A 16,096-nucleotide genomic window follows, 5' to 3' on the forward strand; every position below is an offset into this window, starting at 1 on the left:
TCTTGAAGAGGGAAAGGTGCCCCTAACTAGCTTATTAAATTACATTGGTCACTGCTGAATTATATCTATAATTCTAACACCCCCCTGCAGTGCCAATGTCATGTACAAGGCTCATCAATCACCAAACGGATATAAGTTCAGGGCACTGCGAAATGCCTCAAACTTTTCACGTGGTAGTGCTTTGGTGAAAATATCTGCAACGTTGTCATGTGTGGACACAAAGATCATACTGATCTCTCCTGCATGCAACTTCTCTCTGACGTAGTGATAGTGAACCTCAATGTGCTTCGTGCGAGCATGAAACACTGGATTCTTGGCCACTGCAATGGCACTCTCACTATCAGTGAGAATTGGAGAAGGACCCTCCAAAGACAGATGAAGATCAGCAAATAGACGTCGCAGCCAGACACATTCAACTGTTGCTGTGAAAGCTGCCCTGTACTCAGCTTCACATGATGAGGTAGCCACTGTAGATTGTTTCTTGCTTAGCCAGGAAATGCAAGATTTACCCAAAAAGAAACAATTGCCACTAGTGGACTGCCTAGTGTCATAATCACCAGCCCAATCTGAATCACTGTAGGCATGCATCTGCAAGTCACCCCCCCTGGGAAATAGCAAGCCAAAAGACTTCGTGCCCTGCAAATAACGGAAGATGCGCTTAACTGCCTGCCAATGCATGCTCACCTGAGAGACTGCAAACTGAATATCAGGTCTAGTGTTGCAGAGATATATGAGGCATCCAACAGCCTGACTGTAAAGTGTAGCATCAACTAATTCTCCTGCATCATGCATTGTGAGTTTCAGCCCCGGCTCCATGGGAGTGGCTATGGGCTTACAATCATGCATGTTAAATCTGTCCAAGAGTTTCTGCACATACTTGGACTGAGACATAACAGTGCCACGTCTCTCATGAGAGAACTGGATCCCCAAATAAAAGTGAAGCAGCCCCAAATCCGACATGTCAAAGTTGGTCTGCAAATCAGCTTTGAAATCTGCAATTTTGTCTTCATTGGACCCAGTGAGCAGTAAGTCATCGACATAAAGAAGGATGACTAAAATTTCCCCCCCATCCATCTTGATGTAGAGGGTGCTCTCAGTAGGACTATTGTGCAGCCCCTTGCTGGTCAAAAAGGCATGAATCTTGGCATACCATGCACGAGGGGCCTGTTTGAGCCCATACAAAGCTTTGTGTAGCTTGCATACCTGAAGTGCATTTGCTGTAATTTCAAAGCCTGGAGGTTGTTTGACATACACCTCTTCCAGCAAGTCTCCATTTAAGAAGGCTGTTTTTATGCCCAACTGATGAACATTCCACTCAAAATGTGCAGCCATTGCAATAACTGATCGGATGGTAGTCACCTGGGATGTAGGAGCGAATGTCTCCTCATAATCTATGCCCTTTTTCTGAGCATAGCCTTTAGCAACCAGCCTTGCCTTATATCTGTCAATGGAGCCATCTGGCTTCTGTTTGACCTTGAAAACCCATCGTGTGCCAATGGCATGTTTACTTGGTGGCAAGTCTACAACATCCCAAGTCTGATTTTTTTCAATGGACTGCAACTCATCGTGCATGGCATTCATCCAATGCACATTTTCCTTTGCCTCTTCGAATGTGGCAGGCTCCTCCTCATCAAGAAGAGTACCTGCATATGCTGATTCCACTGAATTAGCACCTTCCATGTGCCTTGCTGCACTGCGAGTCCTGCCAAGTAACGGAGCATCAATTTTACTGAGAGTCTGTAACAGCCAGTTTGGGACTGTTTTTGCTGCATGTATGTCTGCAATTTCTTGCTGCACCACCTATTCCACTGCCTGTGGAGGTGGCAAGACATCCTGTGGCGGAACTAAAGCATCGGGAGGTGGCTGTAAATTCTGATTTGCATCAGAAATATCAGCAGGGGAACCCAAGGCAATGGGTAGCAACCCCTCAAAGACATCCTCTGAAGAAGAAGGCATTTGAAATTCAGCCTGAGTGTGAGCTGAATTTTCAGCAAATATCACATCTCTACTGACAATGATCTTGCGTGTAACAGGATTGTAGAGACGGTACCCCTTGCTTTCTGCACTGTACCCAACAAATATGCACTTAATGGCTTTATCTGACAACTTGTGCCTAAATTCAACTGGCACATGAGCATAAGCAAGGCATCCAAAGACTCAGAAATCATCCACTGAAGGCTTTCTCCCATTCCAAACCTCATAGGGAGTTTTTGTTTTTAAAGCCTTAGTGGAAGCCCAATTCAAAATGTAATTGGCACACATCAGACCCTCAAGCCAGAATTTATGAGGCATGTGTTTGCTTTTCAGCATACATTTGTCCATCTCCATGAGAGTTCTATTTTTCCTCTCAGCTTTGCCATTTTGCTAAGGGGTCAGCCTCACTGTGAGCTGATGCACAATACCCTTGCCTTTCAGAAAAGCATCAAAATCTGCAGACAAGTATTCCCCACCTCTATCTGTGCGCAATGTCTATATCTTGAGTCCGGTTTCATTTTCAACCATGGCTAAAAAGTGTTTAAACACCATGAATACTTCTGATTTGCGCTTCAGCGCAAAGACCCAAGTGAAATTGGAGTAATCATCAATAAAGGTAACGAAGTAGAGATGACCACCCAATGATGGAGTCCTCATGGGACCACAGACATCACTGTGTATAAGCTGTAATTTGCGGACAGCTTTAACTGAACCATCCTTTTTGAAGGGGAATCTATGCATCTTGCCTAAAATGCACCCTTCACAAGCATGTGGAGGAGGTATCTCAAGAGGTGGCAATGCATCAACCATAGAATGCTTCTGAAGTGTCATCAAGCTGTTGTAATGCATGTGGCCATATCGGGCATGCCATAATTCTGCATTCTGCATGGCAGCAGTAGGGGTAGAAACTGCAAGAGCATGGGCTGCTCTTTTCTCAAAAAGATCAAGCTGAAAAAGCCCACGCAGCAGAGTACCAGATGATCTTAGGGCATAATCATCTTCCCTGTCTCCGACAGCACATTTGTCATCCTCAAAGATGACCTGAAATCCAGCTCTGTTAAGAGTGGACACTAAAAGAAGATTTTTGGTGATACCAGGCACATATAAGACATCTGAAAGTCTGAAAATTGAGCCTCAACATCTCCCATGCCACGTACTGAATATGATGAGTTATTGGCACAAGTGACTTTCTTACCAACAGGAGGTGGATGCAAGGAAGTAAAAAGACACTTCCTAGAAGTGATGTGCTTGGATGCACCACTGTCAAAATACCAAGTGTTCAGTGTTTCATTGACACTGAAAGCAGATGCATCCGTAGAAGAGTCATAACTGCAAGTCAAAAATGCATATGTATCATCATTACAAGTGGCTGTACTATCCCGAGCATCTGGAGCAGCCAGCCTAGAATCTGAAATGCAAGATAAAAAGGCATAATCCTGTCCAACAAAGTTGGCTGCAGCATCCCCACTGTCAGATGCATGAGGAGCTGAATATGAAACAGCCATACCGGAGCTGTTTTTCTTCTCTTTTGCAAGCCTTTTCCTGCATTCTGCAATGTGATGACCTGGCTTTTTGCAGTAGTGACAAAAACCCTTCTTCTTGGACTTACTTGCATCATTTTTAGCCTTTTGTGAAGGCTGTCCTGACCCACTAGAAGGCTGATTTACTGATGTCTTTGCCTATCCCTTTGTTTTTTATTTAAACTTTGAGAGCATAGCTTGTTCACCTGCACGTGAAGCCAAGTTTTTCCTGGTCTGCTCTTCTTGAAGCAGAAGTCCTATCAACTCATGAAGACTGAGAGGATTTGCACCCCCCCTCAATGATAAGTTCAGCGAGGTATGAAAGCTGAGATAAGACTCAGGAAGAGAATTCAGAGTGGTTGTAATCATCTCTGAATCAAGAATAATCTCATCTATGTTTAATAATTGCTCTCTGAGATCCTGTAGCTTTGTGAGGTGGACTGACATGGAATCACCCTCTTCCATATGTGTATTACTTAACTCTCTTTTCAAGAAAGATACCCTTGCATCATTCCGGGCTGCATACATGCTTTCTAAAATATCCCACGCTGCCTTCAAGGTCTTACACGACCGGATATGCGGAATGATAAATCTTTTCACTGAAAGAGAGATGCATGACAAAGCTAAGGCATCCCGTGAATCCCATCTCTTCTGCTCTAGAGTAGTGGCTATAGTTGCACCAACAACTTGTTCTGCAGCTGCACCCTATGCACGACCTCTTCCACCTCCTTGCTAAGGAGGGGTATTAGGTGCCATACCTGCTGGTCGGATCTAACCCCCATTCACATAATCCCATAAATCAGAATATTGTGTACCATAAAACTCCAGAGGGAGTAGTTGGTACCATCCAACTTGTCTTCTTGTGAAAGACCACCGAACTGGAAGTCATTCTGATTTTGTTGGGCCATATCTGAGAAAGAGATTTAAGCAAATACAAAACTGAATTCCCTTACTGGGAATGAAATGCACAACTCCCAAAAAACACAGCCAAGCACTGGCTGTAAATGCAACTCAGATTTCTGTACTTGCACTGTCAGAAATCTGTCCAAGCATCAAAAACTCTCCAGAATCTGCCAAAAGTGCTGCAAAACACTTCAAGAAAGGTAGTATGAACTGAAAAATCCAGAAATTGCTCTCCCAACACAAAAGCCCCAAAATAGGCCTGAAATTGCAACCGAAAAGGGGCAAATTGATCAAAAGCCCCAAATGTTGCAAGAATTGCGCTCTGTCTGCAAAAGCCCCAAATTTCATTGCGAAATTGCAGTGTAATTACAAAATCCCCAAATTTCTTCAAGAAATTGTACTGCAAAACTGAAAGCCCCAAATTTCGAGCTTGAAATTGCAACCAGAAAGGGGCAGCAGTATAGAAAGCCCCAAATTTTGCAATTTCAGCAGAAAGCCCCAAATTTTTGGCTAAACCTCTGAATCTGCCTGTAATGTCTGCTTCACAAGCAACAATGAACCCAAAAATACCCAAATGACTGCAAAGATCTGCAAATGTCTGCACAAATACCACCAGATCTATTGGTACGGTGACTGTACGACAGAGTACTGATTAGAATGTACAGATGTACAACAGAGTACGGATCAACGGGTACAGTTTTACGGTGCAAAAACGTATGAGGACCTGTACGGAAGCTGGTACAAAAGCAAGGACGACGACCTGCTATACGGCTTGTACGCACAAGTACGGACGATGACAGCGAACCGTACGACTGGTGGTAGCGAACCGTACGTGCAGGTACGGAACTGTACGATGAACCGTACATTCTGGCGACGGACTGTACGGCACTTGTACGGATGACGAGCTGTACGACGATTACGCAGGTACTGAAGGTACGGACGCAACAGGAGCAGTACGGCAAGTACGGTATGGCAGGGTACTGATGAAGGTACGGAAGGTAGCAGCAGGAGCGTGGGCTGTAGGCTGGAGCTGAACGGGGAAGAAGCAAGGAGCAAGATCAATTGCTCTGATACCAAATGTGAGAGATTGCGGAGAGAGTGAGAGCTTGAGAGCTGAAAGCTTGAGAGCTGAGTTGCAATAGAAGAGTGTAAAGAGTACAACTCAAAGAGTGAGAGATAAGGTTTTGTCCTAGTGACAAAACCTTAGTAGTCACTAACCATAGTTAGTGAACTAACTGCGGTTAGGGGGGAAAACCTCTTAAAGAGGGAAAAGTGCCCCTAGCTAGCTTATTAAATTACATTGGTCACTGCTGAATTATATCTATAATTCTAACAGAGCCCACATTGCAGCTGATCCCTATGAAGTCTCAGCTATCTAACGTGGTGAAGTACATAATTCCTAGTTGTCTTTCTTTTTTTTTCTTATCACCGGGTCAGGAGTTACTACCGAGCTTTGATGCTAATTGTTTTATTGTTGATTTTAGTGAGCCTAAATATGATGATTTGTTACAATATCTCTCTCTGGATACCTTTCTTGTACACATGCCCAAAGATAAGCACTGACAACTTACTATCAAGGCTTGGAAATATAGCTTGATTGGTAGTCAGTTATATCACCAATGTGCTGATGGTGTGTTACAACAATAGGTCTTGCCGCACCAGCACAACATGGTGCCTGCCAAGGCTCATAAAGGTCTTGCTAGAGGTTATTTTGTAGGTGATCTTACAACTTGGGAAGTGTTGCTACCAGAATTGTGATGGAGCGCTCTATTTCAGGATGCACATGCCTTTATTATTCAGTGTGATGTTGGTCAATGTACAGGGAGAATGCTTCCCCTTGATCACATGTCTTTGCAACTGAGTAAGCCTTGGGAATCTTTTCAGCAATGGGGCCTCAATTTCATTGGTCCTTTCAAAACAACTAAAAACCAGAATAAGTATGTAATTGTAGCTACTAATTATGCTACTAAATGGGATGAAGCAAAAGCTGTTAGAGATAACACGGCCCACACTATAGCAAAATTCCTCTTTGAAAATACTATATGCATATATGGTTGTCCTAATAGTTTGTAAGTCATCAGGGACTCATTATATGAATGATGTCTTTGAAATTTTGACAGAGGAATTCATGATTATTCATCTAGTGGCTACTACTTACTACCCCAGGTGTAATGGACAAGCCGAGTCTCCCCCAACAAGACTCTAAAGTTGGTCCTTTCAAAGGCTATTAATACTAATTTCTTCCTGCATTTTGCCTATTTGAATCCCCAGCTGCATTTGCATTTCAATTTCCCATTTGCTCATCTCCTCTTCCATGGAGGCACGCAATCTACGCATGGTCTCTTCATTGCTTTCCCTCATTTTTTTCTGCAAGTTCTCAATCTCTGCATCCTGCATTTTTTAAACGTCTTTCAAGGTGGTGAGGCATGATCTGATGTGCTGGCCACTGCCATTCTGATCATTACTCTTCTGAATACCCATCCATACCAAGCTGTACTTTCTCTCCTTCTCTCCTCTGGTTTTTTTCTTAGATGAGTTGTCCATTTCACCACCTTGAGGCACTTGAAATTTCTCACATATGCCCCCCTGTTACTTCTTCAGATTTGGCCTTTGGCAAGTCCTTCACAGTTCCAATGACGTTTTTGCATGTCCTTGTGGATTCAGCAGGTCCTTCTTTGATTTGTGAGGTTGATGCAGCAGCTCTAGGGCCTAGGATAGGCCCGGGTACCCTGAAGACGTACTTCGCACCCCAATGGGGGGGTCGGGTGGAAGGCTTGCTGTGGAGGCCTGCCACGCAGCAGCAGCCGCCCCTAAAGGGGGGCCTCGGACAGTCGGAAACAGCAGCAGCCCCTATGGGGGGCCTGGTACAGGCACGGCGCACAGAGCCCCCCATTGGGGGTGGCGGTGCAAGCAGCACCCCAAGGAGGGCCCTGGGGGGTCTCAACAGGGTCCCGCACAAGACAGGTGCCGTGGCGGGGTAGAAAGAAAGAAGAAAGAAAGAAAGTTTATTAAAGTCTTCGGGAGACCGTGAAGGTCTATGAGACTAAAGATAACTAATACAATGAGCATAACGGTGGTGGTCTCAAAACGGGCCAACCAACCGTTTCTACAAAAAAGAGGTTATGAAGGACTATGTGTCTAGTCCTAATACAAAAAAATATGTGTCTACCTCCAGATGATACAAAGAAGAAGAAGGGGGGGGCACAAAAAAGTGGGGCAGAGGGAGGAGATACAGTATACATGTGCAGGTGGTGATCGTCAGAGACCAATCATAGAGGGGCCGTCAAATGGGAAGTCGGAAAAAACCCTGCGATGGATGATTGGCCTCTGACGTCACGCGGCCTAGTCGAGCTCGATCGTCGGGGGCGGCGGGTGGCCCTGTGGATGAGGGCAACGGTAACCCCAGTGGGGCGGGCCGAGAGCAGAGACGAGATGTCATGGACCTGGATGCGTGAGTCTGTCCGCTGACGCAGCTGTCGTGACTCTGGCTCTCGCTCACGTCCGCGTCGTCGGCTAGACTGAGAAGAGGTATCCTGTGGCTGAAAGAAGTCAGTGATAGGCCGCTGGGTGTCCTCACGCTGTGTGTGCTGCTCGTGTCGCCGTGCTCGGAGAGAAGTATCTCGGTGGCGGGTCATCTCATGTAAGAAAGCGACAAGGCACCGCTGATCCGGGAATTGTAGCATGTGTGGGAGGGAGCCGAATCTGTTGCGGAAGAGGCAGTGATATCGGCCTCGAATGGCATAATAGATAGGACATCTGAAAGCAAAATGCTCCTCCGACTCAATCTCCTGTAAGTCGCAAAGTGGGCAAAGGCGGTCCTCTCGTGGGATACCCTCTGCGCATCCACTCTCGATCCGTAATCGGTGTGACGAGACCCTAAACTGACCGAGGGAGATCCGGAGCGCATGTGGTAGATGAAGTTGTGTGTAACCCGGAGGTGTGATGAAGCCCTCCTGTGAGATCTGGAGGCAGTGTCGGCGGTAGAAGTCGAGCTTCACAGGAAGCTCGGAGTGAAGAAACCATGTCCGCCAGGTGTGGAGCTGGAGCAGATCCACCCGAATGAGCCGGTTGACCTCCTGGTCAGTGGGGGAGAGAGGAGATGGTGGAGCGTCGAGGCTGTACTAAAAAGGAGGCAACCGGTCTAAGTCGAGGCCCAGTCGGGTGAATCAACTGGAAAGACGACTATACCAGCATCGCTGGTCCCTATCAACGGATAAGGCCATAGAGGAGGATAGGGCTAACCAAGGTAGGCGGAGGCAACCGTCAGCGGAGGAGCCAAAATCCCTGACTCTGTGGAGGTAGGTGATAGCCTGAAAAGCCGCATCAAGCTGTAGGGGTGAGGCGCCGAACTCTGCTAGAATGATATGGTGTGGTACCGATGGTTTGCCGAACTCTGCTAGAGGGGGTTTGGGTTGAGAGTTGGACTGAGGGGGCTGAGGGAGGGGGGGGGCGGGGGAGGGGGCTGAGGGGGGGGCAGGGGGGGCAGGGGGGGTTGCTGAGGAGAGAGGGAGGGAGACGCAATGACACAGGCTAATTGTTTTATCTATTATTTATCAATCTACAAATGTGCACACAATTAACATCAAAGCCATTCAAAGATAGAGCCAGTCCTGGATTTTTCTTCCCTAATTGTGAGAAGAGACTGGATGCTCATAAAACGTGTTCATTTTAGGTTGCAAGGACCAACAAGGGAAAGCTTAGCCATTTATCATGAGCTACCAATAGAGGTACCTCAAAGTCATGAAACCTTATTCCCTTTTAAAAACCAGTTAAAGAGTATAAACTTGAATGGCCTATAAATCAATGCACATCCACCTTCACTGTTTCTTTCACTATTTATAGATTTACCTTCATATTTATAGATTTACCTTCATCACTTGTCTTTCTTGCTTAAACATTGGCTGTCGAAGTGAATCAACTGGCAGCTCTGTGGTTACAATATGCTCAAAATTGCTTTTTGACAAACGCACTGGCTGCACATACAGAACAGAATCACATTGGCCACCATAAAGATGTACCTCAAGGCACAGAATTGAATAAACCCACAGGGAAAGCCACAAAGACATACCTCAGGTCATGGAAATGAATAAACCTCAAGGCACAGAAATGAATAAGCCTCAAGGCATGGAGATGAATAAACAAACCGAAATAAAAAACAAAGTTTACTACAAATTGCTTAATCTAAGCCACTTCCAAGTGAAGGCATTTTTGCAATAAGAAAAACAGGAAGAGTAGTATTTCTCCGAAATTGCATCTGAAAGCATGATGTCAACTATCTTACAAATGTAACCCAAAGTTCTCGTGCAGGGAAGGGTGAGAGTATGCACTTTTTGCGGCATCCTTCCATCCACTTTTGGAATTGCATATACATCTGTATCAGGGGCAGTTACATACATCTGCAAAAGATTAAAAGATGTCAGATCATGTCAAAGATCTATTATATATTGTCAAGCTAAATACATTAGGTTCTATCCTCATTCAAAACAACTTTTAAAGAACTGGCCTTGTATACAACGGAAAACGCAAGCAAGATACTAGGAGGAAGACCTAAGTGAAGGCAACTTTACAGATGCACAAAAGATTAAACTAAAGATACGTACCAAAGACAAATTATGAAACAGAGATAAAGATTAAACTAAAGATATGTACCAAAGACAAATTATGACGCAGAGAACACTGGCACCATAGTGGAGATCAAGGCATTGCTATCTCCACACAACATTGAACAAACTTAATGATCGATAAAGAGCTCAAGCCCTCTTTCATAACAAAATTAAAGATCAATAAAGAGCTTAAACCCTGTTTTATAACAATTTGAAAGGGCATTCCCTTCTACAAAACTAAGAATGGAGGCAAGAAAAGTGTGAGAAAGGCATATGTGCAAGCAAATGTATGGAAGACAACAACAAACAAATTATAGATATGTACCTAAGATAAATCCTGAAGGGGAGAGGCCTGGCAAAATAGTCGAGATAGAGATAAGACATTGATTTCTAGCACCAAAGTCGTGAACTAAGAGAAGTTGACAGACAGGAGCGTGTTTTGCTCCAACTGTCCCAATCAAGTGCGAGCTGGAAATTCATACTGAACTATTAACAAAAGACGTGCTTGAAACGATCTTAAGTACTTATGCCTTTGTCATCAGGGCAAAGCAAAATCTTTCAAAATGTTAGCTAGCCTGAAAGGTCCACAATCTAAAAGTGCAACCCCATGTTCAGTAGCCATTGGTCAAAGCTTCAGAATCCCTTTCACCACTGTAGGCTTCCGAAAGTTTCAACATGATTTGTAGTACATAATCTTCAAAGTCGCGAGATGTGTTCTAGTCTCGTTTTCCACCATGGGCTGCCATTGCTTGAATTTGTAGAACGTTTCTGATTTCTTTGTGAGGCAGGAGACCCATATCTTTCTTGACAAAAATAAGGGCAGCATGTTGCGAAGGCGCTTGACAACTCTCTCCAACCTCTCACACAAGTGCTGAAAGAGAACCTCAAATCAGCAAAAGGGGCATCAAGAAAAACAGCCAAAATATCTCATGTAGTAGCTCCACAAAGTGTGGGTAAAAATGTAGAATCTACAACCGAGTGGAGGCTGCTAGGTAACAAAAAACTGAGAGACTGAGGCTGGGGCTTCTCCTGCTCCTGCCCTACTGTGGAGAGGCTTCAATGGGAGATGGACCAGTGCCTACACCCAGTTGTTGGCAATCACAATGCAAATCTGGTTGTTGCAAACGATCACGTCACATCCTCTTAAAGGTCATGTTCTTACATATTCATCTGAGCCAAGCGAACTCGTGCGCTGCACTGCAAGCCACTCTGTAATCTGCATTTGTCAAAGAAAGAGAAACTGTTGGTTGCTTCTTATTGAGCCAAAGATGGCCCCTGACCCCAACAAGATAAAAACAATATCCTGTCTCGTAGACTGTCTAGTATCTCAATCACCAGCCCATCTGAATCGCAATAGCCTCCCGTAGCAATACGTACCTCAGACATCTGAGTACCCTCATGTGGTCCTTCAAATGAGTCACCCTATTGGCATAGTATCGCCACTTGAAAATCGATATCTAGTGGGGTATTACTTAAGTAAAGCAAACTACCCACCAGCTGGATACTTCCTGTATCAGCCAACCAACATGTTCATGCTTGCTCACCTTGGCTCCAACTGCCACTAGGGTTACCACTTCCTTGCAGTTCTCCATCTTTAACATTTTCAAAACCACGAGACAATATTTGTACTTTTACAAGAGGTTGTTCCGCTTGGGCAAGTACTTTTACGAGAGGCCCTCACTCTGAGGGGGTTTTATTTATCCTCATGATTTCATGATGTATTCCACTTTGAGCTTGCTCTCGCGGGTTTTTTCTCTTACTTAATAGAAGTCTCTTTCTTGAAAAAAAATATATATATATTGTCACGATCTGTGACGTATTCCTTTCTCTTTCTAGACTTATGGATGGTTTAATGAATGGATACTTGTGGAAGGGTATGACCTTTCGACGGGCTCATCAAGGGTCACACCCTTCACAAGGGGTACACACCTCTTCATGCACATACCCTTTGGAGTACACACCTTTTCATGTGTGACTCTTCACTCTCTATATAAGAGAGGCTAGATTGTATGGATGAATCACATCCACCCTACAGACATTCAAGCAATACAGTTATTCCTTGTTCTCTGCTATCTCAGTCTCTTTTCTGTTCCTTACCACAGTTCTAAATATAGTAAATCTAGGATTTCTTACAGTGGTATCAGAGCAAAATTCACTCCTGCCTGTAGGAAATGCCCCCCACCTTCTAGCGCTGATCTGATACTTTTTTGCCGCTAGAAGGACATCCGTGCACATTGTGCATGGAAGAGATGGAGAGGATGAGCGTAAAATTTTTAAACGCCTACCCGGCCTAAAGTCATCCTGGCCTCTCCATCTCCCTCACATCACAAGTTGATGTGAATGGACACGACCAAAATCGTGTCCTTTCAGGTGCTTGGGCTGTCCCAAAACCAAGGGACACACCTTTTCCACCATGGGACACACCTTTTGGTGACGAGTCTCGACTCCTCACTCATGGGACATACCCCATCGTGGGCAAAGGGACATACCTATTCATGCAGGGTCACACCCCTTTTAACAAAAAGGACATATCCCTTCATGAACAGGTGCACCTATTCCAAGGGTCACACCCCTTCGAATAGGCACACCTCCTAGGCCCCAAGTACCTACAAAAGGATACCTAGAGGGGTAAAAAAGGGAAAAAAATAAACCCATCCCCTACCCCTAGGTTTACCCTAGCTACCTAGGGTTAACTAAACCCCCCATTTAATTTTTGGGGCAACTAACCCTTTAGGCAGCCCCAAGCGAAAAGTCGCAGCCTCTCCTTCAACAAAAAAAACTGTACGGACTTCCGTACCCTTCTGCGCCAGCCGTACAGCCCTGCGCCATCCTTCCGTACCTTCCTGCGCAGCCAGCCGTACAAGCCAACCGTACAACTAGCCGTACAGCCAGCCGTACAGCCAGCCGTACCCCCTGCTCATAGCCAGCCCTGCATTCGCGATCCCGCTACAGCCCTGCGCTGCCAAGACCCTGTTTCGCCATGCATGCTGCCAGCCCTGGTTACTCCCAGCCCTTACCTCACCATTTTCGCTGACAGCCCCCCCTCGCTATTTGCAGCCCTGGCCTTGCCATTGCAGCCCTGGATACCTGCCTTTTCCTGACAGCCTGTTGCCCTCTCCTTGTTTCGCCATTTTTACCATGTCATTTCAGCACCAGTTGCAACTATTCTCGCGATGAAGACAGCCCGTTGACAGCCCGGACCAGACAAGCCTCGAGCACTCCTCGCAAAACACTGCAACATGGACCTCCGGACAACGATTTGCAGCCTTCTTCTACGCAATCACTTGGCAGATTAAAGTATTGCCAGGTGGAGTCTTTCCAATCTGCTTTTTACGGATTCTCTTTAACAAATTACAGCAAATGAAAGAATCCACATTAAAGCATGGAAACCCCTGGTAATTCACCCGGCCATTCAAGGACACCTCAGGCACCTGCTACTACACAATATCGTGTTCAAATTGCACAGCCAGCCCATTTTGGAGCCTTTGCATCTTGGGTCTTCTGTGTCACGCGCCCTCCGAGTGACTTGGATCACATCCTCTACCTTCTGCGTGAGGCACCTCAGTTACATTATTTCCTCAGCACAGTACAGGTTGTGTTCCACGAGACACGAAGATATCCGAAACACGATATTCCTCAGGAGTTTGCTGTTCATTTTTGGAGAGAGTTTTACCCTTCACCTTCGGCATCCCCAGGGTACTCTCCACCTCCTTCAGCTCCCAGATATCCTCCTCTACAGGTTGTACCTTCTCCACGTCAGTATTTACATTCTAAAGGCACTCCCTCTCCTGGATATCCTCCTCTTCCGACAGCAGCTCCTTACCCTTTTTCAGATCCGTGGACTCTGCTACCTACCCCTGTCTTATCACGAGCAGTAACACCTTTTTCAAAATCTCCAGTGTTACCTCCGACAGGACCTCCCTTACCAGATTTCCACGGGTGGTTCCATCCTGCCTCGCCTGCCCCCTCCAATATGAGCAACCTCAGGGAGCAGCCCGAATCCTCTTTCAGGGATGGTACAAACTAGAGCGCAAGTTCGCGCTTTTCTCACAGGGATTTCCGACATGTCGCACCGCTCGCGTGAAGCCTCTCCAGAGATTAAAGAATCAAGTCCCAAAAAGACCCCTGAAGGCAACGTCCAAAGTGAATCTCTATTGCAACTTCAAATATCTCAGCTTCAGGACAGCATCTCCGACTTGGTTCAAAAAGTTCAACAACTCCAAGATTCTCGAAGTCCAGCACATACAGAGGATGACATGACGCAACCCGACGACGATGCGGACTCTTTCCCACCAGAGGTAGAAAACACTGAACTGCGTGCCCTCTACCGATTACTTCAAGCTTCCAAAACTAAAAGACTTGACGTCAAACTTCCGGAAGCCTACACTGGTCAACGCAATCGCCGAACAGTTGACCAATGGCTCGCTAAAATGCGCATGTATTTTGACACTGTTGACCTCACGGAAGGCAAAAAGATCGCCTTGGCAGCCTCCCTCCTGAAGGATACAACATTTCTATGGTGGCAAAGACGCTTAAAGGACGGAAAAAGTGTGTTAACATGGGAACGTTTTGAACACGTGCTCCGTAAGCAGTTTGTACCTGCCAATGCGGACTTCCAAGCACGTTCAAAACTCCGACAGTTGGAGCAAACGGGTTCCCTGTCTTCCTATATCTCTCAGTTCACCACATTGGTGCTGGAGATTGATGGTTTAACTAAGGATGATCGCCTTCATGCTTTCATCTCAGGCCTAAATCCCTCGTTACGCATTGATGTTCTTAAAGCAAATATCACCACCACAGATGGCGCTATTGCTTACGCAGAGCGCATTATAGATTTCCTAAACACAGGGAAGCAGAGTGCTAATCGCACACAGAACTCTCCTATGGCCAAAGGTGCTCGCCCTCAAGAAAACACCAAGTTTCGAAAAAACTTTGGTAATCAAGGTCAGCGACAGTCTCAAGATCCCCAGAAGCCTCAGAAATCATTTGCTGGATTCCAACAGAAGCACTCCCCCAAGGATCGTGTTTCTTCTTCTTCACAAAGTCATTACCGACAGCCCCAACATAAAGGTGCGGCCACTGACAAGAAGAACAACTCCAGCTCAAAAGGACTTTGTACCATCTGTACCGGCGACCATAGATGGTTCGATTGTCCCAAGCGACCAAAGCAAAATTCTAATATGGAACCTAGCACTTCCCAAAAAGAAGATGCTACCTCAGCACAAGACAAGAAAGGCAAAGCTGTTCGAATGGCGAATACCATCCACCTGAGCCTTGCCAGCAACCCCGAACCTTCCCTGGCTACTCAAGTACTTTGTGTTCAAGGATCGATTCGAGGAACAACAGTCACCATCCTCATCGACAGTGGCTGTTCTCATAATTTCCTAGCCAGTTCTGTGGTCGATAAACTTCGGTTGACCACTAGTCCTAGTCTCGTGGACTATCAGATTGAACTCGCAAATGGAACAACTTTCTTGTGCAACACCAGGATCAAAAACTTGTCTTTTCGCATCCAACATTATACGGACAAGTTGAACTTCGACATTATGCCTCTTTCTCGGTACGATGTCATACTCGGACAACAGTGGCTCTATGACTATGATCCATCAATCAGCTTTCGCAGCCATACTATCCAGTTTGTCCACCAGGGAAAACTTATTGAGCTAACTGGTTCTAGGGATTCTCCTTCAACCCCAGTTGCCTCTGCCCTACAAGTAAAGAAGTGGGTTCGTAAACGCCAAGCAAAGACTTCACGTCTGTTGGTTACGGCAGTAGAGGAGACACCAACAAAGGATCCTCCTGAATACCTCAACCAACCTTTTTTCCACCCTTACCTGGACCTTTTTCCACAGGAATTGCCAAAGCAGTTACCACCTCGACGACCAGTGGATCACCCAATCGAACTTATTCCCGACAGTAATCCACCGTCGAAACCTCCTTATCGGGTTTCTCACACTCAAAATGAAGAAATCCAAAGACAGGTCACCGAGCTACTCGACAAAGGTCACATTCGGCCCAGTCGCAGCCCTTTCGGATCTCCTGTACTACTTGTGGAAAAAAAGAACAAGTCTATGCGCCTCTGCATCGACTACCGAG

At 45.7% G+C, this 16,096-nt stretch overlaps 1 protein-coding gene across 3 annotated transcripts in view; it reads right to left on the minus strand.

Annotated features, from left to right (window-relative positions):
• PTAC6 (plastid transcriptionally active 6) overlaps nt 1-16,096 on the minus strand; it is a 94,623-nt gene that overhangs the window by 47,420 nt on the left and 31,107 nt on the right. For all 3 annotated transcript variants that reach the window (XR_015542599.1, XR_015542598.1, XM_087389531.1), the window contains exons 2-3: nt 9,725-9,793; nt 9,266-9,370 (exon numbers count right to left, since the gene is read on the minus strand). Coding sequence is in view for 1 of the 3 variants with exons in the window: in XM_087389531.1 (XP_087245657.1) it covers nt 9,266-9,370; nt 9,725-9,793 (174 nt within the window). In the remaining 2 variants the exon portion in view is untranslated. The remainder of the gene's footprint in view (nt 1-9,265; nt 9,371-9,724; nt 9,794-16,096) is intronic.

Source organism: Dipteris shenzhenensis, chromosome 18, assembly GCF_047967505.1.
Source record: "Dipteris shenzhenensis isolate YYH24624 ecotype China chromosome 18, Dip_SZ_1.0, whole genome shotgun sequence".
NCBI lineage: Eukaryota > Viridiplantae > Streptophyta > Polypodiopsida > Gleicheniales > Dipteridaceae > Dipteris > Dipteris shenzhenensis.